General features: G+C 44.8%; 1 protein-coding gene across 1 annotated transcript in view; it reads right to left on the bottom strand.

Annotated features, from left to right (window-relative positions):
* ITGB3 (integrin subunit beta 3) overlaps window positions 1–27,328 on the bottom strand; it is a 57,605-nt gene that overhangs the window by 18,284 nt on the left and 11,993 nt on the right. Inside the window, exons 2-9 of the mRNA XM_079949473.1 lie at window positions 20,500–20,588; window positions 9,317–9,506; window positions 7,767–8,019; window positions 6,393–6,564; window positions 4,344–4,505; window positions 2,687–2,782; window positions 2,075–2,164; window positions 196–330 (exon numbers count right to left, since the gene is read on the bottom strand). Coding sequence (XP_079805599.1) covers window positions 196–330; window positions 2,075–2,164; window positions 2,687–2,782; window positions 4,344–4,505; window positions 6,393–6,564; window positions 7,767–8,019; window positions 9,317–9,506; window positions 20,500–20,588 — 1,187 coding nt within the window. The remainder of the gene's footprint in view (window positions 1–195; window positions 331–2,074; window positions 2,165–2,686; window positions 2,783–4,343; window positions 4,506–6,392; window positions 6,565–7,766; window positions 8,020–9,316; window positions 9,507–20,499; window positions 20,589–27,328) is intronic.

Below are 27,328 nucleotides of genomic sequence, written 5' to 3'. Positions count from 1 at the left end.
AAAACACACCCTCTACACAAAAGGTTTATGATGAAGGCAAAAATATTTCTTGCACATTCTGCTGACCCTTTTCTTGTGCCTCTGCTTCTTTGCTGTGAACCTTCTTAAGACTGCTGGTGGAGGTTTGGATTTCCTTTGAACGAGGGACATGGAGAAGTGGTCCTCCTAGCCCAGCCCCTTGCAGTTCTTACTCACCGTGTCTCCAATCTTAAGGCCAACGCAGGACTTAACTCCAGGAATGACTTCGTTGTTCAGGCAGGTGGCATTGAATGAGAGGGACAATTCATCCGGCAGATTGCGAACTTCTAGTTCAATCTTGGAACGAATTTTCTGAAAGAGGAACAGGGGGAATGTCTGAGGACTCAGCTACATTAGTAAAAATAAACCGTTATAAATGCATTATAACACTAACGCCAGGGGGCTCTGTAGAGCTGAATCAGAACCCTAAAACACAATTATAGACCGTAAAAATGGAGCAGGCCTGGAAAACAGTATTTCGGGTTGTATACAGTGCTGGTTGTATTCAGAATAAAGCCACTGAAATTAATGAGCCTGTTAGTCCTGTCCATTAAATTGAGTGGCTCTGCCCTGAGCATAACTAGCATTGGCTACAGCCTGGAGTTTTATTAATTAATTCACTCCTCTAAAGTCAATCCAGAGTGTGGATGATTCAAGGTAATGCAGTGGATTCAGTAAAGTGTGTCACCTTGAGAAATGTCACATTATACCTTCATAAGTAGGGCATACAAAGAGAACGCACTGCAACATTTTGTTGCAGGCCCCAAACACTTGAAATAGGTTTAGGGTTCCAGCCAGCCTAGAGAAGGAACCTCTTTCAAACCTCACAGAAAAACAACAAAGGACACTGACCACCCCCTGCTATGCCAGAGGGGCTTTCAGCCTGGAAAGTGAGCTGTTTTTTATATGTAGATATAAACACACACACATGCATACATATTATTCAACAGTGATCCTGTCACTGTGTTTAGCAGGAAGTAGCAAAAAGGGGGCAGAACTGTCAAGCAGGAAGCTTCTAATTAAATACTGTTTCAGATAAGTTACGAGAAAAGAAAACATGGGAGGAAACAGTCAATGCTAGAATACAACTATATTTTAAGGAGGTCATCCAGATGGCTCCATAAAAACAGAATAAACGAAGGATAGCATTTCCAGACCAAACTGCTGGAGTGGAAGCAATATTAATGCATCACTTACACTAGGAGACACCAGTTTGCAGTAGTTCAGATTGCCCTGGTATCTACAGTTGAAGGGTGGTATACGAAATATAATATATTAAAAAAAAAACAAAAAACCTGGGGGGTGGGGCGTGCTTGGAAGTCCACATCCGTCTTCCGCAACCCCATGAGAAGCGGACACGGAGCAATGGTTCCAAACTACAAGAAAGAAGATTCCACCTAAACATTAGGAAGAACTTCCTGACAGTAAGAGCTGTTCGACAGTGGAATTTGCTGCCAAGGAGTGTGGTGGAGTCTCCTTCTTTGGAGGTCTTTAAGCAGAGGCTTGACAACCATATGTCAGGAGTGCTCTGATGGTGTTTCCTGCTTGGCAGGGGGTTGGACTCGATGGCCCTTGTGGTCTCTTCCAACTCTATGATTCTATGATTCTATGATAATATCTCTCTGAGTGTGGAAAGCTAAGATGCCATAGAGAAAAGCTCAGAAAGCCCAAACTAGACAGAAAACCCTTTGTGCAATTTGCAAATGGGAAGTGAATCAAAACCTGCCCTCCTGAACAGAGTAACAAGAGAGTCACAGCTGGGTTACTATTTCAGTTTTAACGCCTGCATTTCCTCCACTTTTACAACTTTACAACTATGCGCAGCAGGCAATGAAGATCAGAAGCCTCCGGATCATGTCTCCTGGAATTTAGGGAGCCTCGCTCAGCCAATGAGCTGCTAAGCGAACGCTGTGCACCTCATCCAAACACACAGGTGTTGCCTGTATCACACAACACAGTTGGCTTAGCTGTGCCCCTGGAAATCTGGTACCTCTGGCTGTTGCCCATTTTGCCTGGATCAGCCTTGCTTCTGCATATCACAGGTCTACGGACTCACCTCATAGGAATCCACAATGAGCTGCAAAACATTGCTGGAGTCGGCTGACAGGGTCCCTACAGTAGTGCCAGGGATCAGCTCACTGTAGTTCTGAAAATAAAAAAGTTGAAATATACTCGGAGTCGAGTGTGGATTTCATGCTCTTTATTCAGCTCATAGTAGCGAGGAATGAAAGTTCCCCCCAAATATCTGCTTTATATACATTATTTACAAAATGGGCAGCACGTGATTGGCTAATTCCGGGATTCTCCTGTAGGCCAATCAGGTTGCGGATTCACTTCCACCTGGAGCTGGATTGGGTGGCTCCTGTGGACCAGTCATACTGCTGCATTGTTCTAGGACCAATCAGACTGCTGCATTCTGAATCCTATTGTTCTAGGACCAATCAGACTGCTGCATTTTGGATCCTATTCAACTCAGTACATAACAGAAGTGGAGGGTTTCCAGTAAATTCTGCTAATTAGGCCGATAAGAGCTTTTGTTTGCTCCACCTTTGACAATCTAAAAGGTTAACACCCAAGCTGATATTTTAGCTTTTGGACAGCCTCATTCAAGCCTCACCCGCCACTCCAATGCTCTCGACAAAACTGTTGCTTCAAAGGGTCTACTTACTCGGTAGAGATCCACAATGGCCTGGGTCACGGCAAAAATCAAGTTGATGTTTTTCTGGGAGAGTTTGTCTGTCATCAAGCCGAGGGAGGGATAATCCTTGGCGGGGGGAGGGGAGAGAAAGTTAGAGAACAGAAAATCCACTTCTGTCTGATGTGAGGGGAAGAGGATAAACACATTTTCACCCTATTTCCCCCCCTCAAAAGACTAGGATAGGAAGGGCAGTCCAACTTTTCAGACCAAGTAGGCTACAAGCAAGAGAACTTCGACACAGAACCGACGGGCCACACACTGAACTAAATTTCCATATCGTAAATTAAAGTGTTTTCAAAATATTTAATGTTATTTAAGATATATAATTATATTAATAATGTAAATAAATACACAATTAATAGATTTAATGATTAAACAAGTTTATACACAAACAGATGAATGTTCACAACACATGACACAAAAAATAAAATTTTAAGGCTTTATGACTTTCTTTTCTTGAATGTTTCTGAGGGCCATCAGAAAAGGCATTCTGGACCACTCTGGACGAGAAGGTGTCTAACAGTGGCCAGTTAAAATAAAATATGTGACCATCATAACAAAGTTAGTGCCATCACAAATCTTATTTATTTCCTGCATACCTACCTAATGCCAGATCTCAGCACATCTCCCTCTCTTTCTCACATGCTGTTACATGTAGTGTAACCAAGAAATAGCACACTTCTAATGTGGAATTGCTTTAATGATAAATATGGTTATATAATAGTTAAAGACAGATGCGGTAAATTTAAGCTTAAAGAGGGAGGGAGGAAAGGAGGTCTAAGGATTTGAAAGAACTTTATTTTAATATTTTAAAATGCTATGTTTTATATGTATAAAAAATTATTTTAAAAAATCTACTAAAAATTATTTAAAAAGAAAAAAAAATTGAACCCAGATGATGGGTTGAAACCACACAGACATCAAGGCTCTTATACAGGTGGTCTTTTGGCCTCTGGGGTTTTACCTCACAAAAAAACTGAAAATATAAATATGGAATGCAAAATATGTTCTGAACCTTAAGAGCAGCCCTCCTGGTTCAGACCAAAGGCCTAACTAGTCTAACATCCTATTTCCTATGGTGGCCAACCAGATGCACTTCTCTGGCAACTTGAATTCCAAGGCACATTGTCTCTGGTCCTCGGGGGGTAATATATACAGTGGTGCCTCGCAAGACGAAATTAATCCGTTCCGTGAGGCTCTTCGTATAGCGGTTTTTTCGTCTTGTGAAGCAAGCCCATTGACAGCTTAGCGGATTAGCGCTATTAGCGGTTTAGCGGCTTTTAGCGATCAGCTGTTAGGCGGCTTATCAGCGGATCAGCTGATAAGCGGCTTAACGGCTTAGAAAAAGGGGGGGGGGAAGGGGGGAAAAACCGCAGGAACTCGCAAGACATTTTCGTCTTGCAAAGCAAGCCCATAGGGAAATTCGTTTTGCGAAGCGTCTCCAAAACGGAAAACCCTTTCGTCTAGCGGGTTTTCCGTCTTGCGAGGCGTTCGTCTTGCGGGGCACTACTGTACTCCAATATCCTAGGATTTGCCTACTATCCCCTTTTGAAACCATCTATCACACAACAGAATGACCTGTAGCGGTTGCAATCCTGGCCTTGTGGCTGCAGCCACCCAGCCTTACCAGTGTGGTGGAAGCGTCATATAAATTGTTGCTTCCCATGTGGCACTGTCCGTCGTTGGGCGTCACAATCCCTGCCAGTCTCCCATCTAAAGCAATGTGAGTCTTGGCGTCTGTAGTAAAGACCAGCAAATGGGAGGCATCGGGTCTCCAGCCAATCTTGTCCTGAAGCAAAATAAAAATGGCGCTGCAGTCTCCATCGTGACAGACACAAACACAAGCAAGCCCTACAAAGGAATATACTCTTCTACATCAGTGGTTCCCGATTAATTAAGCACTGCGGTTCCCGTGTTTTTCAAAAGTCAAGCCACAGACCCCCTGCTTTTGAACATTTAGTGATGTATGGAAGTGAGAGCTGGACCATAAAGAAGGCTGATCGCCGAAGAATGGATGCTTTTGAATTATGGTGCTGGAGGAGACTCTTGAGAGTCCCGTGGACTGCAAGAAGATCAAACCTATCCATTCTGAAGGAAATCAGCCCTGAGTGCTCACTGGAAGGACAGATCCTGAAGCTGAGGCTCCAATACTTTGGCCATCTCATGAGAAGAGAAGACTCCCTGGAAAAGACCCTGATGTTGGGAAAGATGGAGGGCACAGGGAGAAGGGGACGACAGAGGACGAGATGGTTGGACAGTGTTCTCGAAGCTACCAGCCTGAGTTTGACCAAAGTGCGGGAGGCAGTGGAAGACAGGAGTGCCTGGTGTGCTCTGGTCCATGGGGTCACAAAGAGTCGGACACGACTAAACAACAACATGGTAGTTTTTGTTATGGGAATGGTGACACAGACCTCCCCCCAGGTGGGACCCTAGGGTCCACAGACCACCAACTGGGAACCACTGCTCTACATCAATTAGCCTAAGCGAGGGATGTCCAATAGGTTGATCTCAGGGGTGTCCCAGGTCGATTGTGGAAGGCAGTACAGTGGTACCTCGGGTTAAGAACTTAATTTGTTCTGGAAGTCTGTTCTTAACTTGAAACTGTTCTTAACCTGAATCACCACTTCAGCTAATGGGGTCTCCTGCTGCCACTGTGCCGCCGGAGCACGATTTGTCTTCTCATCCTGAAGCAAAGTTCTTAACCCGAGGTAATATTTCTGGGTTAGCGGAGTCTGTAACCTGAAGCGTATGTACCCTGAAGCATATGTAACGCAAGGTACCACTGTATAGCAATCGGCATTGCGTACCTTAGCGATTAAAAAAAAGGAGTAGATCAAAGCCAGTCTTTTTATACTTTGAGAAGATCACAGACTTTGAGGAGTTTGACTTTCCTGGCCCAGGCTATCTCTTTAAAGCCCAGATGGAGAACCTGGAACCCTTGGCCCACAACTGCCATCCAACCCACATCCTAATTTCAAAAGCAGGAAGAGGAAGGAAAGGGGTCTGAGTTGGGAGATCCAGCTAACACTCTAACAAACATCAGGCATATGCAATCCACTAAGAAGTTGTTCTCAATCCTCCTCCTTGATAGGTCCGGAGGGTGGGAACACGAGAACGGGGCCTTCTCTGCAGTGGCTCCCTGTCTGTGGATTGGTCTCCCCAGAGAGGCTCGTCTGGTGCCTTCATTATACAGTGGTACCTCGGGATACATACACTTCAGGTTACAGACTCTGCTAACCCAGAAATATTACCTCAGGTTAAGAACTTTGCTTCAGGATGAGAACAGAAATCGTGCTCCGGCGGCACAGTGGCAGCAGGAGACCCCATTAGCTGAAGTGGTGCTTCAGGTTAAGAACAGTTTCAGGTTAAGAACAGATCTCCAGAACGAATTAAGTTCTTAACCTGAGGAACCACTGTACACCTTTAGGCACCAGGCAAAAATGTTCCTTTTTAGCCAGGCCTTTGGTTGATCTGTTTTACTTCCTATACCCTTTAAAAATATGGCTCTTTCCTTGGGGGTGGGGCTGTTATTGGGTTGTTGTTTTTATTCTGATTATATATGTTGTGATCTTTTCTCTGAACTGCCCCGACACCTCCGGGTATAGGGCAGTATATAAACTTAATAAGAAGTAGTAGTAGTAATCCTTTTTGACCCACGGCAAGGGGGGGCTCTTACATCACAGACGACTGCTTGGATGATGGCATCGAACCCGCCTTCCGGCGCATCCCGGTTCCTCGACACACTCTGCTTCTTCACCTCCTCGTTGAAACGCTTTACCTCATCTGTGAGCGCCAGGACATGCTTGTATCCGAACATTGGCAGGCAGCGGTTATCTGGGGGCTTCAAGCTGGAGGAAGGCAGCAAAAAAGGAAGTCACTTTGGGCAGGCAACCAGGGCCCTGGAGGCTTGATTAAAACTAGCATAGCCACTGATCCCAAGGCGGGGGGAGGGGGCTCTCTTATTATGCATTTCAGTCACTTTTTCTTGAGCTGAGACACATAAAAAAGGCTTCCTAACCCATCTCCCAACAGTGTGCATGTAATAAAATAATAGTAATAGTAATAGTAATAGTAATAATAATAAATACTAAATTCCTTCTGTAATTTTCATGACTGTCCCTTACTCCCCTTTGCTAGGCACAGGGGGCTGGTGGGGGCTCAGAATGCCCTTGCCCCATAGAACACACAGGACGGCCCTGGCCCAGGAGCTACAGGGAAATGATTTGCATTTGCATTTTAAAATATACATCAGGAGGCTTGGTTTGGTCAGAATCAAGTATACACTTTCACTTTCAACGCTAAATAATAATAATAATAATAATAATAATTATTATTAATATTATTATTATTAGCCCGTCCATGTGGCTGGGTTTCCCAAGCCACTCTGGGAAGCCCCCAGCAGAATATTAAAAACACGATAAAACACCACATACTAAAAACTTCCCTAAGCAGGGCTGCCTTCAAATGTCTTCTAAAAGTCAGATAGTTGTTTATTTCCTTGACATCTGATGGGAGGGCGTTCCACAGGAGGGGCGCCACTACTGAGAAGGCCTTCTGGCTGGATCACTGTAACCTCACTTCTCGCAGTGAGGGAACCGCCAGAAGGTCATCGGAGCTGGACCTCAGTGTCTGGGCTGAATGGTGGAAACGCTCCTTCAGGTATTTAGCCTTAGCAACAGTTAATGTTGGGGCTGGCGTATCTCTTAACTGCAGTAAAGGCAACGGAGGGACTGATTTGCTGTGGGATCATAGAGTTGTAGAGCTGGAAGGGACATCTAGCCCATTCCTGCAATGCGGGAATCTTTTGCCCAAGGCGGTGCTCAAAACCACAACCCTGAGATTAAGTGTCTCATGGCTCTACTGAATAAGCTAGGGATGGGAGCACACATTCCCACAGCTCACCTGATTTTCAAAATGAGGTTAAGAGAGGACCTTCATTAGGTTGACCATGCCTCAAAGCAAAGGTGGAACGGGAATACTGCACAAAACTGGCAACCCTTCCAAACTCTAGATTATGAACATTTATCAGAGGGTCGCTCAGAGAACTTACTCATAGCATGGGTTTTTGATGGCTTCCGGAGGGGAAATGTACATGTAAGGAGGCATGGGTTTGTCCACAAAGGCTCCAAAGCCAATCCTCAGGTTGCTGGTCACTTTGCGCATTTCTATGGCTAGCCTGGTACCCAGGTTCTGTATGTTGCGGAGGTCATCCTTCATGGAATTGGACAAGTCCATCAGGTAGTAGATGTCCACAGGGTAGTCCTCCACCTGTCGCACTTGCACCGTGAATGTTTGGGAGTCATCTGAAATGTCAAAATGTGGAGAAAGTGTGAGGTGGGGCCATTTCCCCCTGGAAGACTCCGGCTCACCATTCTTCCTTCCACATAAAAAAAAGGTAAAGGGACCCCTGACCATTAGGTCCAGTCGTGACCGACTCTGGGGTTGTGGCGCCCATCTTGCTTTATTGGCCGAGGGAGCCAGTGAACAGCTTCCAGGTCATGTGGCCAGCATGACTAAGCGGCTTCTGGTGAACCAGAGCAGCGCATGGAAATGCCATTTACCTTCCCGCCGGAGTGGTACCTATTTATCTACTTGCACTTTGACGTGCTTTCAGACTGCTAGGTTGGCAGGAGCAGGGACCGAGCAACGGGAGCTCACCCCGTCGCGGGGATTCGAACCACCGACATTCTGATTGGCAAGCCCTAGGCTCTGTGGTTTAACCCACAGCGCCACCCAGGTCCTTTCCTTCCACATACTTGAGTAATTATCCCTGTTATGCTGACATAGGCCCATATTGACATAAGCTGACCCATGTGTGGTGGACTTGTGAAAGGGTATTGGGAAATGATCCATAATGAAGTGAAAAAAATGTTTAAAAGTACTCCTCCCCCCCCCAAAAAAAAACAACAACCCAGAGTGCTTTCTGTTGGGGATAATTCAGACTGAAATCCCCATGATTCATGGGTTATTTATATATGCCCGTGTTTCGTTAGCCCAAAAACGGAAAACGAGCGAGGTCCCAACCAAAGAAGAATGGCGACTTAAGTTGACAGAATACGTGCAGCTTGCAGACTTAACATATAGAATAAGAGAACAAGAAGAACATACATTTAAAGAAGATTGGAAAACGTCCATTGAATATATGAGAAATAACTGCACAGCTGAAAAGGCTGGCAGCATTAAGATAAATTCAGCAGTGTGAACAAGTTTTGATGGGTGTAATAATTGGAATACTGGATGGTATAGCTTTTGTAAAATATGCAGGGATATGTAAAATGAACCACAGAAAGAAGAGAAGGGAAGTCATTGATATCTTAAGGTTGTAAAAATGAGGACTTTAAATTGTAAAACAAAAAATTCAATAAAAATTATATACAAAAGAAAGAAAGACAGACAGACAGACAGACATAAGCTGACCCAAACTCTCTTCTTCCCCATGGCTTGAAACTCTGGATATGTCTTGAGCATCCATTGCGCTGTGGCTGATCTCTGTCATCTATGTATGGGATGAAGTTTTAATAATAGCCACCCTGAAGTCCTCTGGGAAAAGCTCACCGATGTGCTAAAACTGCAATAACCGAATAGTGTATCTCAGCTTACCTGGCCGCAGGTGGAGCCTGATCTTCTGTGGAGTCATCTGAGTGATGTCGCTTCCTGATCCTTTGTCACTGAGCTGCCTATCCTCCAGGATTTCAGTGCTGCTGACTGGATACTCGATCAAGTTTTTCATACAGCCATTTTTAATGAGGTTGTCCTTCGAGTCGCAGCGGGAAAATCCAGGCGGCATGCCCTGTTGGAGGGAGAAAGGCCAGCCGTAAGAGAAAGAGAGAGTTCTCAGAGAAACAGTAATCCAGTCAAAATGGGCTTTGTGCCAGTGTGATGCTGATGCAGGTGGCGCTGTCGTCTAAACCACTGAGCCTCTTGGGCTTGCTGATCAGAAGGTCAGCGGTTCGAATCCCCATGACAGAGTGAGCTCCCATTCCCCTGCCCCAGCTCCTGCCATCCTGGTTGTGAATGTATATGGTAAAAAAGGTAAAAAGTTAAAGGACCCCTGGATGCTTAAGTCCAGTCAAAGGCGACTGTGGGGTTGCGGCGCTCATCTCGCTTCAGGCCGAGGGAGCTGGTGTTTGTGCAGACAGCTTTCCGGGTCATGTGGCCAGCAGGCCTAAACCGCTTCTGGAGCAACGGGACACTGTGACAGAAACCAGAGTGCACGGAAATGCCGTTTACTTCCCGCCGGAGCAGTACCTATTTATCTACTTGCACTGGTGTGCTTTCGAACTGCTAGGTTGGCAGGAGCTGGGACAGAGCAACGGGAGCTCACTCCGTTGCGGGGATTCGAACCACCGACCTTCTGATCAGCATGAAAGGGTGTGGGCGGGTTATAAAACTGTAAAATAAATAAATAAAATGAAGAATGGCTTTAAAAGGGGAAAACAGCAAGAAATGACGCTGCAAAGAAAGGGAAGGCTTCTGATTTTGTTTTGTTTCAATTCATTTTTTCAAATTACATCGCCTTTTGAATCCTGCCCGTTTCCAAGGAGCATACAGGACCGTACAAATTTAGCCTCCCAACTTTGTAAACGGAGCTGCCACCAAATTTGGAGGTCCCTGTTCAAAGAAAACATCCAAGGAATTTAGAAGGAAGGAAAAAAGAATTTCAGTAAGAAAAGCAAAAATCCTAGGGGGCAGGGGCTACATGCTCCTACATGTGAGGTAAGTGTAGGCTGAGAAAGAGTTACAGGCCCAAGTTTGTCAAGGATGCCAGGAGCTGTTAGAAGACCCCCTTCATTGCCCTCACAAAGTCCGCTTCCAGAGTGGTTTAACAGTCAACCTCAGGGAACTCTGGGAATTGTAGTTCTGTGGGCAAAATTGGGGTCTCCTAACAACTCTCAGCACTCTTAAACTACAGTTCCCAGGAGTCTTTGGGGGAAGCCAAAACGGTTTAAAGTAGGGTTGCCATACATCTGGAATTTTCTGGACATAGCTGGAAATACTGGAGTGTCCAGGAAAATCCGGACGTATGGCAGAGAGAGACTTTGTGTTCCTCATCAGGTAATTGTATTTCTACCTGTCTTGCCCCAACTAGCCCTTCCCAGACTATGATGTTAAGAACAGCAGCAGGAGCTGGGAAGAGAGGAGTTCAGGGATGTTGTTGTTGTTTTTTTTAAAAAAAAGTTTTATAAGTTGCACGTTTTTGTTTCTCAATTTGATCCTTTTACATGGTTTTGTATGTTGTGTGTTATTTTATGCATTGTGATTTGTTGTTGCTTTTAATGATTATAGATTGGTAATTCTTTATCATGGTTGAACTGTTTAATTTGCTAATGTTTAATTATACTGGTTAGATTCTGATGGATTGCTGAATGTTGCTTCGTTTGATATAAGTTGCTTCTCTTAAAGTTATTGTGACTTCCATATTGGATCAGATTCTTACTATTAATGTTTGATGTTCTATTACGCTTTTATGTCTTGGACTTGGGCCTATTTCTGATCAACTTTTCTTGTGGCTGTCTAGTTGCCTTTTAAAAAAAGATTTTACTTATTAAATACAGGCTTGAAAAATAGGTCTCTAAAGACTAATTATCCCTGAAACGACACAGCACTTCAGTTTGCTGCATTCCAGATTTGCAGCCAGATCCTAGCCATGCTTACTGGGAAGTTTAAGTCCTACCAAAGGGACTTAAATAAGACTGCAGCTTTAAAACTGGTTTAACAGCTAAGAAAGCTCTGAAAACTCTAGCTGGGGTGAAGGCAATGCGACTCCAGTAGATAATTCTCAACACTCACACTAAACGACAAGTGCCACTTTCTATGGGAGAAACTATGTCAGTTGTTGTTGTTCTTGTCCGACTCTTTGTGACCACATGGACCAGAGCACGCCTCCACCGCCTCCCGCACTTTGGTCAAACTCATGCTGGTAGCTTCGAGAACACTGCCCAACCATCTCGTCCTCTGTCGTCCCCTTCTCCTTGTGCCCTCCATCTTTCCCAACATCTTTTCCAGGGAGTCTTCTCTTCTCATGAGGTGGCCAAAGTATTGGAGCCTCAGCTTCAGGATCTGTCCTTCCAGTGAGCACTCAGGGCTGATTTCCTTAAGAATGGAGAGGTTTGATCTTCTTGCAGTCCATGGGACTCTCAAGAGTCTCCTCCAGCACCATAATTCAAAAGCATCCATTCTTCGGCGATTAGCTTTCTTTATGGTCCAGCTCTCACTTCCATACATCACTACTGGGAAAACCATAGCTTTAACTATACGGACCTTTGTCGGCAAGGTGATGTCTCTGCTTTTTAAGATGGTGTCTAGGTTTAAAACCGATCTTTGTAGGTAGACATACACTGGGAGCACATACAGCTAGTAAAATAATTATGTGCACTGTATTCTAAAAAAACCAACAACTTATAAAACTTTTAAACCAACCTTGGGGCAAGTAAAAACTGCTTCGGGTGCCTTTTAATTCTCAAAACACATCTCCCTAAAGCGGAAGACAGCAGCATTGGCTGAAAGTTATTTAGACGAGCAATTCAGCCTTCACAAAAAAAACCATGGACAACCTCTGTCCTTAGTAAGGGTTCCAGTTATATGGAACGGGACTCTCAAAATAGGAGCAATCCATATGAATCATGAACATGTGGTAGCCTTGTTTTCTGGCAAACATTTTGAAAACTGGCCCCATTAACCCTGCCGGGAAATCCGGCTTTCGTGGAACTCATAAGCCCCTCAAGCCTATACAGGGCAATCTGGTGTCACTCCGATTGCACAAGATGCCCGGAAAACGAAATAAGCAGCCCTCTAACTTATCGTTTCCTCCAGGCATGCTGGGGGCAGGAGCACTGCAAGAGGGGGAAAAAAAGAGAACCAAAAAAGGAATAAGGGTGATTCGGCAGCAGCAGCAGAGAGGCCATGGGAGGAAGGGCAAGGAAATGGAATGCAAACAAAGGATCAACATGACTCCTCGAGATATTTTGGTGGTTCATCCAGGAGAGAAAAAACCCATATCTATTTTTTTTTCTGTTATAGATTGGGGCTAAACTGAGACTTTGATTGCCACAATTGGTTAGCACACCTTGGTATATTTGAAGCTTACCATTTCCCCAAGCTAAACAAAAATATGTTGTTTGGGTTTTGGTTTTGTCCCTTAAGCCTATAAAGGCAAAGGGGTTGTGATTACGCATGGCATGTCTGCATCTTCTGAAAGGAAGCCGTTTTCTTGTATGCTTTTAAATTATTATTATTATAATAATTAAAAAACCCTTAGTGTAAAGATACAGAATGCAGGAGCACGCCTCCTCTGAATGGCACTGTTCCAAAAACAGTTAAAACCACACATTTTGTAGGAAGTGTGAATGTCATCAAAAGACTGACCGCATTTCCCTCCCCAAGATTTTTATCCACCCATTTCGACAGCTAGAAAGGTGACACGTTTGCTGGGTCACTAAAACTCTTCCCAACTGACAGTCCTTAGGGGAATCCCCAGGATAAGACAGAAATTTTGACCTTCTTAGAAGAGCCTTGAGAAGCAGTTTCCAGGAGTTCTTTCCAATTGTCACAGGAAATCAACCCCATACAGCCTGATATCCTTATCAGCAAGCACTGATGAGGTGGGAAATGTGAAGTTGTGGGTGAACATATCAGATGACACAGTGATTCTTCAAACAGCTCTTGTTTATTCACAGGCCAGGACAGAACTGAACTGAAGGGTTCAGTCAGCCTGCTTATATAGAGCTCCAGTACAACGTTACTGTAACAACTTTCTAAAACTATCCAATCACTGAATGTCACTTTCGATCCCTTATTTGCATAACTATCTACAGTATCCCCCTGTTGGCCCAGGGTGAGAGCTTCAGTACATAACAGGAAAGCTAATTTGAAACACCTTATTTCCCTTAAATAATTCTGGGCACTGTGATTTCTTAAGGGTGCAGAGATTTGCAAGTCCCAGCAACATTTAACAAACCACAGTGCCCAGATTTTCTTTAGGATGGGTTTCAAATGTGCTTTAAAGGTATAGTTCACACAGCCTGATACTGGGTATGAAGGCCCAGTTCCCACATTGTGTTAAAGGCAAAGGTTAAGGGACGCCTGACCATTAGGTCCAGTCATGGCCGACTCTGGGGTTGCGGCACTCATCTTGCTTTATTGGCCGAGGGAGCCGGCATACAGCTTCCGGGTCATGTGGCCAGCATGACTAAGCTGCTTCTGGCAAAGCAGAGCAGTGCATGGAAATGCCGTTTACCTTCCCGCCGGAGTGGTACCTATTGATCTACTTGCACTTTGACATGCTTTTGAACTGCTAGGTTGGCAGGAGCAGGGACCGAGCAACGGGAGCTCACCCCGTCGCGGGGATTCGAACTGCCGACCTTCTGATCGGCAAGTCCTAGGCTCTGTGGTTTAACCCACAGCGCCACCCACATCCCTTCACATTGTGTTAACTATACCTTAAAACAAACTATGATTTAGGGTGCCTGAGCAGTGTGCTTAGTGCACTCTGCACAAAAAGCTGCCATAGCATTCTTACCCCAATCCTGCTACAACTGACTAACAAACAAAACAATCCAGAGCCTAGCTTGCTCACACTGTCCGAACCAGGCTTGTGGTTTGTTTTCTCCAAAAGTAGCCGTGAGCAATAATCACAGGGTGCAGGCGGTGTCAACAAGCCAGTCTCTGGCTTGTTTTGCCCATGACACTTTAGCAAACCGGAGTGTGGGAAGAGCATTGTGGGAACTTTTGAGCAGTGGTGCACCAACACACTGCTGGCGCACATCAAACCACAGTTTGTTTGTTTGAAACTATGGCTTCATAGGTGCGAAATGGTCCACTGCGACTAATCTGCATTGCGTCACTTTGAGTATGCATCCAGGGAATTATAGGGGAGGGAAATGACATACATTATAGTGTGGTGTTAGATTAGGACCAGGGGTGTGGGGCACCCGGGCACTGAATTCTGGGGGGCACCAGGCGCCCGCCACTGAAGCCGCCTAAGCTCTTAACTATCAACCTGTTATGAAATAATAATTCTGATCAAGCTAGGAAAAACAAAATACATATATACCTAGGTATTACCTACTGTTTCACTAAAGGACTTTCGACTTTGTGTGCTCATTTACCAAAGATGCGCCGTGCTAGCGGCGGTGCTTGTCAGACTCAATAGTGGTGCTTGTCATGCTCAATGGCGCCGTGCACATGAAATTAACTCTTACATCAAAATATTATGTTACGTATTGTATTGAGCTGTGGCAGGAGGCAGCATGATATCACTCGTGTCAAAGGTGCCGCTGACCCCCGAGTAAAACGTTGCAAATTGCATTTTAATTTCACCACTTACAGTTCAAATTCATTCAGAGAAATCATTTTTTAAAAAAAGTCTGACATAAGCATAATAAGAGTTAATTTGGGGGCTAAACTAAATTTGGGGGTGCTGGGTGGATCTTTGCACCCCGGCGGCGCATGTGCTAAAGACGACCCTGATTAGGACAGTGGAGATCCAGTTTCAAAAGCCCAACTCAACCATGAAACTCAGTCACACACATGTGATTGCCACTGAGCTGAGCCCAGGAAGGTTGGTCTTGGGGTCAGGTAGGGGGATCTTTAAACACAACCTTTTCCAGAGAGAAAAAAGAGCCCAGTGAGGAAGACACAAGTAAAACCAAATGTGTTCCAACTGCCTAGCCATTTTTCTGTTAACTGAAACTGCCAGTTATTCTTGTATAGTTTCCTTGCCCAGTGGCTGGACAGATAAGAACAAAATTGGCTACCCACAACAATTCCTTCCTGGGGTTGCCTGCTACTGCTGGCTAGCAATGAGGAATGGGACTGCCCTTTCTCCTCCAGACTGTCTCCCCCACCTTTAATTTTAAAGTGAAGGGCAGGAACCCAACAATGTGTGAAACATTTTTCTTTGTAATAATAAGAAATACTTCGCACTTATGTAGCCTTTGAAGCATTTCACATGTGTGACCTTGTCATCTTTAAGACAGGGCAATATTATTGCACCCATTTTGCAGATGAGGATAATCGGGGTGAGTGTGTGAGCAGCTGGGAGAGAGTGGCTCACTTAAAAAACCCCCAAAAAGAATCATGGGAACTGTAGTTTATTAAAAGTTGGTGGGAATTATGTCCCTGAGAGAGGTACGGGAAACTACAGTTCCCATGATTCTCCCACTATACTTGAAATGTATAGTGTCTTTGTAGCCTGAGGTAAGAAAAATATGTGCAAATGTATTTCTGTGCAGAAGAGAGAGATGCAAAAGGAGGGCGTGTGTTTTTTTCTTCAAATAAGGCAGACAAGAAGACAGAGGGCCTTAGGGAGCCAGGGAGGAAACTTTCATTTCCTAAATTAAGACAACATGTGAGGAAGTTACTCTACTAACAAGTTTTGCACCTCAGGGGACCTGACTTTTGGTGAGAGGCGGGAGACAGCTCCTTTGCTAATTGCCACATCTCTTCAATAAACAGACCCCGAGGCCTGGCGGGGAAAATATTGCCATTTTTGGAAACGCTTGTCAGAGGTAAGCAAAACAGCTCCGTAGCCATAGCTGCTGTCTAGGAACACGGGATAAACGCTGAGGCAGCTGTGGGAGCGGGGAAAAGTGGTGACGTATTGGCTTGAGCCAGCCAATACTTTGCTTTTTAAAAAAGTTTCCCCATCATATTACACACAAAACTGGCAAGTATTTCTGGCACGGGGCCTTGTGGTCCAGCCGCCACACGCCCACAAATATCTCATCACGTAATCAACAGCCAGGATGTCTGGTGAGCTGTTAAGGCACAAAACCGAGGCAAACACCTCAGATCGCTGTGACAAGAATTATGAGGGATCCTGGGTTTCCCGGTTAACCCTTTCTACTTATCGCCGAAGAATGGATGCTTTTGAATTATGGTGCTGGAGGAGACTCTTGAGAGTCCCATGGACTGCAAGAAGATCAAACCTATCCATTCTGAAGGAAATCAGCCCTGAGTGCTCACAGGAAGGACAGATCCTGAAGCTGAGGCTCCAATACTTTGGCCATCTCATGAGAAGAGAAGACTCCCTGGAAAAGACCCTGATGTTGGGAAAGATGGAGGGCACAAGGAGAAGGGGATGACAAAGGACGAGATCGTTGGACAGTGTTCTCGAAGCTACCAGCATGTGTTTGACCAGGAGGCAGTGGAAGACAGGAGTGTCTGGCGTGATCTGGTCCATGGGGTCATGAAGAGTAGGACACAGCTAAATGACTAAACAACAACAACTTATTTTCATGCCAACCACACCATCCCTACGCTACACAACAGTGATGGGTACCACACCCCTATGTTGCTGGACTGCAACTTCTGTCATCCATGCCCTGCGCTAGCAATGCTCAGGAACAATGGGCTTTGGAGTCCAAGGGCATCTGAGAGGGTCACAGGTTAGTCAACCTCTCAGCTATGCAAAGGTAGCTCATCTTCTGTGGAAAAAGCACTAGCTCATTATATGCAGACTTCACAGCGAAGGTTCAAGTTACAAGAGATTCCAACCACCTGCACTGTGTGACCTAGTTGAGATTCCTGTATTTCAGGGGGTTGGACTAGATGACCCTCCAACTCTACGATTCAATGACTCTATACAGTTGTACCTTGGAAGTTGAACAGAATCCGTTCAAGAAGTCCGTTCGACTTCCATAACATTCAGAAACCAAAGTGCGGCTTCCGGTTGGCTGCAGGAAGCTCCTGCAGCCAATCAGAAGCCGCGGAAGCCCAAAATAGTTTGCAAACCGCAACAGTCACTTCCAGGTTTACGATGGTCGGGAGCCAAAACGTTCGGGAACTAAGCTGTTGGACTTCCAAGGTACGACTGTACCTGTGCCTGGGCAGCAACACATTAGACTACAGGTGGGCGGCTACAAGATTTGATCATCTTCTATATACAAATCATCATCATCCCTATATATTAAGTAATAATAAATAATAATAATATTTTCTTTATATCCCACCCATTTGGCTGGGTTTCCTTAGTCGCTCTGAGGAGCTGGGCTATTCCCAGCCTAGTTCTTCTCCAAGGGGCATACTGGTGAGTTTGCTTTGGAAGTAAGCCACTGGAGGCTGTCATTTTGTAATATTTGCGTTTATTTATGAAGGTTGAACTCAACGACTCAAAATTTGCTGCCCTTTTGTGACACCCCAAACCAGCTGCATCAATTGGCCTAACGGCCCTGTTGCAGAGGATTCTGGGATGTGTTCTAGTGCTCCAATCTCAGTTCATCTGGGGGCATTGTCCAGACTTGCTGGGGCTCACTTCCAGGACAGAAGAATGCATCGCAGAACACACCCAACAACGCTGTCCTGCAGATGTGCGGTGGAGAGGAAGATCGGTAGTGATCGCAAGCTGCACTGGGGAGAAGTTTTGCCTGCCATTACTGATCTTCTCAATGACCGGAAAATTGCTTAGGAAAACAGTTCCTGCCAGTGAAAGACACTGAATGGCCTTTGGAATGCACAAGCTCCTTCCAAAACGTAATACAGTGGTACCTCAGGTTACATACGATTCAGGTTACAGACGCTTCAGGTTACAGACTCCACTAACCCAGAAATAGTACCTCGGGTTAAGAACTTTGCTTCAGGATGAGGACAGAAATCGTGCTCCGGCGGCATGGCAGCAGCAGGAGGCCCCATTAGCTAAAGTGGTGCTTCAGGTTAAGAACAGTTTCAGGTTAAGAACAGACCTCCGGAATGAATTAAGTACTTAACCCAAGGTACCACTATATATTGCTCCAGCAATTCAAAATCAATTAATGTGTTCGAATGGACATTTGGTGTCATTTTTTTTAAAAAAACTGTCTCCATTAGTGAGAACCGCTTGCTAAGTGATCTTCAAACTTTGCGTTCGTGGAAATACGTTTAAATGGCATGGAATGGATCAACGCTGCTTATTTGCTCTGGGGCAAGACACAGATGGAGCTAGTTAATGCAGCAGCTTGTGATTACTCTTGCAGCTTTTGGTGAGCAGACATCTGGTGGCTCCCTCTTTGCCTACAGCGAGCTACTCCGATGCATCATCAGTTGATTAAAAATGTCCTGGGAGCATATTCAAAAAAAGCTTTTGCTTCTTTTCCAAAGAGCCAGCAAGCTTTGCTGTTTGGGAGTTAACGGCCACAAAAAACATTCTTCAGATACTCCAGGAGGATTCCACTGTTAATTGACCTTTCATTATTTTAAAACATGACATTCTTCAGATTTCTTTGACATCTCTGTCCAACGGTCTCCCCACCCCTCCACCACCATCTTTTCCTTGGTGCTTCTAGAAGAGGAATTGCAACTGACCCATTGTGTTTTTCCTGTGTATTCAATCGCACTGCTATACGCTCCATTCGCTGCAATGGGTGTGACATTTGAAATGTGAACATCCCATGTCGTCATAAAAACTTATCCAGCTTATCTCAGCAAATAAGCATAGTTCCAGAACTCCCAGACCATTACTGCACGATCTGCTGCTTTGTTTTGTTTTGTTTTGTTCAGTTTCTTTTAGGTAGCATTTTAATCTTATTTTGTACTTGGTTCATTTTATGATAACAACAATTCCTGGCCCCAGCAGATCTGCGTGGGCCCCCTCCTCATGGTATTCTGATGCCACTTAAAATATTTTTTGTTCCAGCACAGCTTTGGTTCGACTGGTATTTTGATGTACAGTGGCACCTTGGTTCTCAAACGCCTTGGTATTCAAACAACTTGAACTCAAACACTGTAAACCCGGAAGTGTTCCGGTTTGCGAACTTTTTCGGAAACCGAACATGCTCCGTTTTGAGTTACGCTTCCGTTTTGAGCGCCGCACTTCCGTTTTGAGTGTTACGCTGAGGTCTGATTTTGCTATTTATTTTGCGTTTTTGTGGCTCTTTTTGTTTTGTTTTTGTGATTGTGTGGAACCCAGTTCAGCTATTGATTGATTGATTGTGTGACTGCAGTACCTTGTTTGCTGCTTTCATTTTATGGATCGATGGTCTCGTTAGATCATAAGATTCATGTTCAATTGCTGTTTTAGGGGTTGTTTTTAAAGGTCTGGAGTGGATTAATTCTTTTTTGCATTACTTTCTATTGGAAAGTGGACCTTGGTTTTGGAACGGACTTCCGGAATGGATTACATTTGAGAACCAAGATACCACTGTACTTTGGATTTCCTCTCTCTCTCGTTGTTGTTTATCTGCTGCTCATCTTTTTGTTTCTTAAGTGTTTTAATAATATGTTTTGTTTAATAATGTGTGTGTGTGTGTGTGTGTGTGTGTGTGTATATGTATGTGTATGTATGTATGTGTATATATACCGTATTTTTTGCTCCATAAGACTCACTTTTTCCCTCCTAAAAAGTAAGGGGAAATGTGTGTGCGTCTTTTGGAGCGAATGCAGGCTGCGCAGCTATCCCAGAAACCAGAACAGCAAGAGGGATTGCTGCTTTCACTGCGCAGCGATCCCTCTTGCTGTTCTGGCTTCTGAGATTCAGAATATTTTTTTTCTTGTTTTCCTCCTCCAAAAACTAGGTGCGTCTTGTGGTCTGGTGCGTCTTGCAGAGCAAAAAATACGGTATATATATGACAGGAGTGCCTGGCATGCTCTAGTCCATAGGGTCATGAAGAGTTGGACACGACTAAAGAACAACAACAACATATTTATTGATGTTAAGCTATCTTGGGCATTGCAATTTGAAATGGCACAGTGGTTATAAATGCTTGAAATAAATGAATAGATAGGGAGCTCAAGCAAGATCTAGCTGACACCCAAGAACCGCAAGTTCGAGTAGGGGAAGGTACATGGTATAATCTTGGTTTTTGCCTCACCTCTTGGGAACACCAAGCACATTGTGGGTTCACTGCCAAGCACTGCTGACATGAGTTTACTCCTCGTGTAGTACAGATGTCATCGTCACCTGAAGAAGAAAGGGCAGACAAGAATTGGACCACAGTTTCAAACAGCATTTTCATGGGCCGTGGGTGGTAAGAAAACCACATATGACCAGCCCACGCTTATGGATCTGCAAGGGCAGCCCTGCTAATAGTTCCATTTTATCCACCGCTTGCAGCACAGTGACTTATAGCAGGGCCTTCTTCGTCATGGCTCCCCAACTGTGGAATTCCCTCCCAGTGGAGATATGTAGACCTGTCTTGTTGATGTCTTTTTCCAGCATCTACTGAATAGGCCTGGGCAATATATTGATACATCTTCCAGGACCAAATGATGCTCCTTCCTTTTCAACATCACAGTGTATCACAATATCATGATGTTTAGCCAGTGATACATCGCAATGTTGAAAAGCTGATATCGCCCAGCTATACTACTCAAGACTTCTCTTTGGCCTGATCTTTGTGAGCTCATAATACGATCCATTTATTGCTGTGTCATCACATGTTATGCCATTGGTGGTTCCTTATATACCAGTTGTACTTCTGAAATTGCAAACGCACACACTGTGGAAACTTCGGTTAATAATAATAATAATAATAATAAATTGTCTTTATACCCCCCACCCTCCCCGGCCAGAGCCGGGCTCAGGGCGGCTAACACCAGTAAAATTACAATAAAAACATAATGTGGGGGGGGGGGATTTAAAATACAGGTTAAAATACAATTTAAAATACAGGTTAAAATACAATTTAAAATACAGGTTAAAATACAATTTAAAATACAGGTTAAAATACAATTTAAAATACAGGTTAAAATACAATTTAAAATACAGGTTAAAATACAATTTAAAATACAGGTTAAAATACAATTTAAAATACAGGTTAAAATACAATTTAAAATACAGGTTAAAATACAATTTAAAATACAGGTTAAAATACAATTTAAAGCCTCATTTTAAAAGTAGCCCATAGATCAAAACCATAAGGGGAGGGAAACAAAGGTCAGACTGAGTCCAAACCAAAGGCCAGGCGGAACAGCTTTGTCTTGTAGGCCCTGCGGAAAGTTGTCAAGTCCTGCAGGGCCCTGGTCTCTTGTGACAGAGCGTTCCACCAAGTCGGGGCCAGTACTGAAAAGGCCCTGGTCCTAGTTGAGACCAATCTAACCACCTTGTGACTTGGGACCTCCAAAGTGTTGTCATTTGTGGACCTTAAGGTTCTCCGCGGGGCATACCAAGAGAGGTGGTCCCGTAGGTACGAGGGTCCTAAGCCGCATAGGGTTGAAGGGTGATCTAGAAATCTGACAAATATATGAATACTGGAAGTTGAATACAAGAAGCTAACAAAAAGGCGAACTTCTCTCTAATATCTACAGCAAATAACATGAATATTTTAATGGGGAGGGAAGACTGTTAACCTTCAGATAGATTCCTAAACTGGATATGCGAATCTGCACCACAGGTTTCAAAAATCAGGATTAAAAAAATGTGATACCTGAACAAATTTCCACTTTCAATTTCAACCTCGGGGTGGGGGGGAAGAGTTCAAACCCTAATAATAAATCTTGAACCTCAGCCAAAAAGAGTACCAAGTATGACATTTCTTTGTCCTCAAAGGACCTCACTTTTCATACTCATGTGTTAATTTCTGATTTTATTTTAAAAGTCCAGATTTTGAATTGAGGCAAAATTATAAGGTCTCACCATTCCCACCCCCGCCCCCGTCACTACACCCCTCCCTGTGCTCCTTGAAATTTTACAAGACTAATCTGGAAACATACCTAGGAGATTTTATCTTCCAGGGAATGCACTAAATACTGCTTGCTGAATGTTTTCGCAGGAGGATTCCAGCATAACTGGAGCTATGCATTCCTAGGGGAATTAACAGCAATATCTGAACAGCAGCACAGAAAGAAAGGTAAAGGTAAAGGTACCCCTGCCCGTACGGGCCAGTCTTGACAGACTCTGGGGTTGTGCGCCCATCTCACTTAAGAGGCCAGGGGCCAGCGCTGTCCGGAGACACTTCCGGGTCACGTGGCCAGCGTGACAAAGCTGCATCTGGCGAGCCAGAGCCGCACACGGAAACGCCGTTTACCTTCCCGCTGGTAAGCGGTCCCTATTTATCTACTTGCACCCGGAGGTGCTTTCGAACTGCTAGGTTGGCAGGCGCTGGGACTGAGCAGCGGGAGCGCACCCCGCCGCAGGGATTCGAACCGCCGACCTTTCGATCGGCAAGTCCTAGGCGCTGAGGCTTTAACCCACAGCGCCACCTGCGTCCTTACAGAAAGAAAACCAGTGTATTAACATAGCCAAACTCCCCTTATCTTAGCGATGCCCTTCGCTTAGAAAGACGACAGCTATTCCGAACTGCTCCACGCATTATGTAGCAGGAAACCCGTACTGTACAGTTATTAAGTGCTACTCCAAAATGTGAGAGTGTGCTTATGTCATCCACACCCCTCAGCTATCAGAAGCTTGGGGAAACTTTAATATAGACACTCAAGGGCTCATCCACACTTGTCCCAACATTCCTAGGCACAGGTCAGAGGTTTTTCTTTCGTCCTGCTGCTTTCCCCAGGACTCTGCTTTCCTTTGGCCCACATCAGTGAGGCTGAGAGGCGAATCTTGTCATCTGGGCAGCCCAACATCTCCTTACACGCTGTCCAGCCTTGCGCCCTTTGGGAGGCCACTTCTGTGTTGCTAATGCAACGGTTTGATTTCACCCCCAGATGTACACTCCCTTTGTATTTCGAGACAGACTCCAACAACAACAACTGCTGAATTGCCGCCGTGACCACATAACACCGCTCCTGAAAGACCTACATTGGCTCCCAGCACGTTTCCGAACACAATTCAAAGTGTTGGTGCTGATCTTTAAAGCCCTAAACGGCCTCGGTGCTGTATACCTGAAGGAGCGTCTCCACCCCCATCGTCCAGCCTGGTCTAGCTCCCAGGGCTTTCTGGTGGTTCCCTCCCTGCGAGAAGTGAGGTTACAGGGAACCAGGCAGAGGGCCTTCTCGGTAGTGGCACCCACCCCATGGAACGCCCTCCCATCAGAGCTCAAGGAAATAAACAGCTATCTGACTTTTAGAAGACATCTGAAGGCAGCCCTGTTTAGGGAAGTTTTTAATGTTTGATGTTTTATTCTGTTTTTAATCTATTGGGAGCTGCCCAGAGTGGCTGGGCGGAGTATAAATAATAAATTATTATTATATTATCATAAGCTAATATATGAGATAGACTCATGACATGCAAAGCGAGATATGTCAAGCCTTTATTAATTATAATTGCAATGATTATGGCGTATAGAAGAAGAGTTTGGATTTGATATCCCGCCTTTCACTCCCCTTCAGGAGTCTCAAAGCAGCTAACATTCTCCTTTCCCTTCCTCCCCCACAACAAACACTCTGTGAGGTGAGTGGGGCTAAGAGACTTCAAAGAAGTGTGACTGGCCCAAGGTCACCCAGCAGCTGCATGTGGAGGAGTGGAGACACGAACCCGGTTCACCAGATTACGAGACTACCGCTCTTAACCACTACACCACACTGGCTGATGAAAACCTCAAATTAACAATCTCAGAAAATTAGAATATTAAATGAAATCAGCAAAACAAGGACTGCAAATAGAGCAATATTGGAGCTCTGAGAAGTAGAAGCATGCATATACTGTACTCAGTACTTGGTAGTTGCAGAATGTAGACACCCTATATCTAGAAATGAGCAAAGCAGTGATATTTCAGGGAGCAGGTGGGACCCATTACTTACACAAGAGGAGCCTACACAACACAAAACACTGTTGCCGTATGTAGGTTTTATTTTATTTGCTTTTTATCTTATATTTTGGAAATGTACATCCAGTTTTTTCCCCTTTAAATTTTTGGGGGGCCTGAGCTTGTTTAGCTCATACGTAAATCCGGCACTGCTCTCACTGTACAGCTGTGGGGTGGACTGCGAGTCCATTGGCAGGGATTTGAACCCAGGGCTCCCACATTACCACAGACTCACCGTAGGCGAGTGGGCCCTGCTACCTACAATGATTAGGACAACAGGCCTCTTTTAAGGGAGAGGTGGGGCAGGCAGCACTCCGGAGTCTCCACTAGCCCCTTGTTTATCTCTATAATTGCTTTTCTTCCTTTGTTCATGCACAAACACCCCCTCCTCTAATAACCACCTTGGACTGCTGACTCACAGGCTGTGGCTTTGGCAGCTCCTACAGGCTGGAGATTACGCAGCTTCCTCAGAAACTGTTGATTAACAGCCCAGAGTTATTATTAACTCCACATTGGCTTGTCTATGGAAGACTGCCACCCGGCTATGTTTCTTTCTTACTGCGTCTGTGGGCTTGCATAAAGATTTCTCACCAGTTTATGCTAAGTTTTTTTCCTCCCCGTCTCCTTGTCCATAGTTTAGGAGCTGACAAATCCGAATGTATGAATAAGTTCTCTTTTGCCTTATCAGGAAACACAAAGAACTGCTGGTTGTTGTTGTTTAAAATGACAAATAAAATGTGGGTGTAATATGGGCCATACAGATACAGAAGCAAAAACAGGAGACAAAGAGGGAATGAGGGGACGGAGGACAGAGAGATAGCACTGAAGAGGCTTTCGCAAGTTCTCTCTTTCTCCAAAACCACAAGGATTATAAACTTGTGGGCATAATTCACATCCCACGGATGTCAAGCTTGGAAACCTTGCCCATTTATTGTAATGAAGCTAGGCTGAGGCTACTCTGGCTACACACAAGAGTCACAGAAGTGTCGTTCTCCCCATGAAACGCTAAGCTTCAGCTTCAATAGCACCACCAACCTTCGCAAAGTTTAGAAACTTGTGGGGAAAGAAAAGGAAATCTGGGAGTCTCCACAGATCCAGCTTCCACAACAGGGAGTTCTGTATGTTCTCAGGGACTGGAGATCTCGAACGCAAGCAGCCAGGGCCAGCCCAAGACGTTTCGGCACCTGAGGCGAACCCCAAAATGGGGTACCCACCATATCCACTGGGGAAGGAGGAATGAATGAAGACTGGAGAAAGATGGATATCAGGATCTGTTTGGGGTCCCTGCCGCCTGAGGCAGTCTCCTTACCTGGCCTCATGGTTGGGCCGGGCCTGCAAGTGGCTATTATTGCTAGAGTTTGAGGAGCGGCGTGACGAAAATATTTGACAAATAAGGGCAACTTCATACAGTGGTGCCCCGCAAGACGAATGCCTCGCAAGACGAAAAACCTGCTAGACGAAAGGGTTTTCCGTTTTTTGAGGTGCTTCGCAAGACGAATTTCCCTATGGGCTTGCTTCGCAAGACGAAAACGTCTTGCGAGTCTTGCAAGTTTTTTCCCTCCCCCCCCTCTTTTTCTAAGCCACTAAGCCGCTAATCGCCGCTAAGCCGCTAAGCCGCTAATAGCCGCTAATAGCGCTAAGCCGCTAATAGGGATGCTTCGCAAGACGAAAAAACCGCTAGACAAAGAGACTCGCGGAACGGATTATTTTTGTCTTGCGAGGCACCACTGTATTCCCCTAGCCATTGCATTTAAGGTCCTTACTGTGGTCAGAGATTAGGCTAAACCCAGATAGATCCTCTTGCCCCCTTTTCCACTGTGAAAGGACATTTCCAGTCACCTGGTGATAGTGGAAACCCAGAGGAATCATGGTTTTCTGAATCATACCACACCCATTGAGCGGCCCACGTGAAGAACCATCACCAAATCAAGGTTTCTGAGTAACAGACTGTGATGTGCTGATCATTCATATGTCTGGCTCATGAGGTGTGACTGGCACCAAGTGATGTGAAGCACATTCTCCACCCTTCTTATTCCATGCTTTCTGTCTTTCCAAAAGCTCAGTGTTTCATGTTCTCCCCCTTTGCACCTTTGGCCATGCCAAGTCCTGGAATTAGATCTTGTCTTCCCTCCATTGAGCCACCTCTCCTCACCAACAACAGTAATCTTCCCTGCCCTGCCTTCCTTGATGTTCCTCAGGTGTCTCGCAACAACCCTCAACTCTGACAACACTGTTAGGAGCTTGCAAAAATAAAACCCAAAAAACCAACCCCAACAATCCTCTCTTCCAATCCTGCCCATCCAAAATAGACTGCAAGCCCTCTGAGGGCTGAGACTGAATACTTTTCTATGTTTTGTATCATGCTGATGCTAAACAGATTTTAAAAATAAAAAATAAAAAGAATCAACTTCTTTAGGAGACTCCTTGTTATCACGATAGTACGATAAGGATTCGGCTATCAATTTAATATATTTATCACATTCAGATACCCACTCTTCTTTAAAGGAATTCAAGGTGGGTATACACTCCCCTACTTCCTTTTATCCTCTCAACAACCCTGTGAGGTACGTTAGGTAAGTAAAGCTGTGTTTTATTGACAGGAGTTCACATGCTTTGTACAGAACATTAACTCCCTCCACAAAGAAAACTAGACTTTCCCCAAATAATAATAATAATAATAATAATAATAACTACTAATAATAATACCATCACCACTATCATATGTCATCAAGGAGCATTCAGTCACATGAAACAGTTCCGTTTGTTCCTAGTTCAATCCAAATTTAGACAGAGCTTTCCCTTGTATCCTACCAATCTGCTGATTCCCAGTCCCCCTCGCTTATCAAATTGTTGCAGCAGTGACAACTCTAGTGAGGCAGCAATACATGGCAAGCAAGGAGAAGGAAAGCATGGAGGCCTCTCCCCTCTAGCTAGGGAAATGTTTCTCCCCCTCAAAGGCTCTTAACTTGCCTTGCTTCAATGTACTGCAGCCTGATCTTGC

The sequence above is a fragment of the Podarcis cretensis genome, assembly GCF_951804945.1.
Source record: "Podarcis cretensis genome assembly, chromosome: 13".
Lineage (NCBI taxonomy): Eukaryota > Metazoa > Chordata > Lepidosauria > Squamata > Lacertidae > Podarcis > Podarcis cretensis.
Note: the sequence above shows the minus strand (reverse complement) of the source record. Positions and strands in the feature narration are given on the sequence as shown.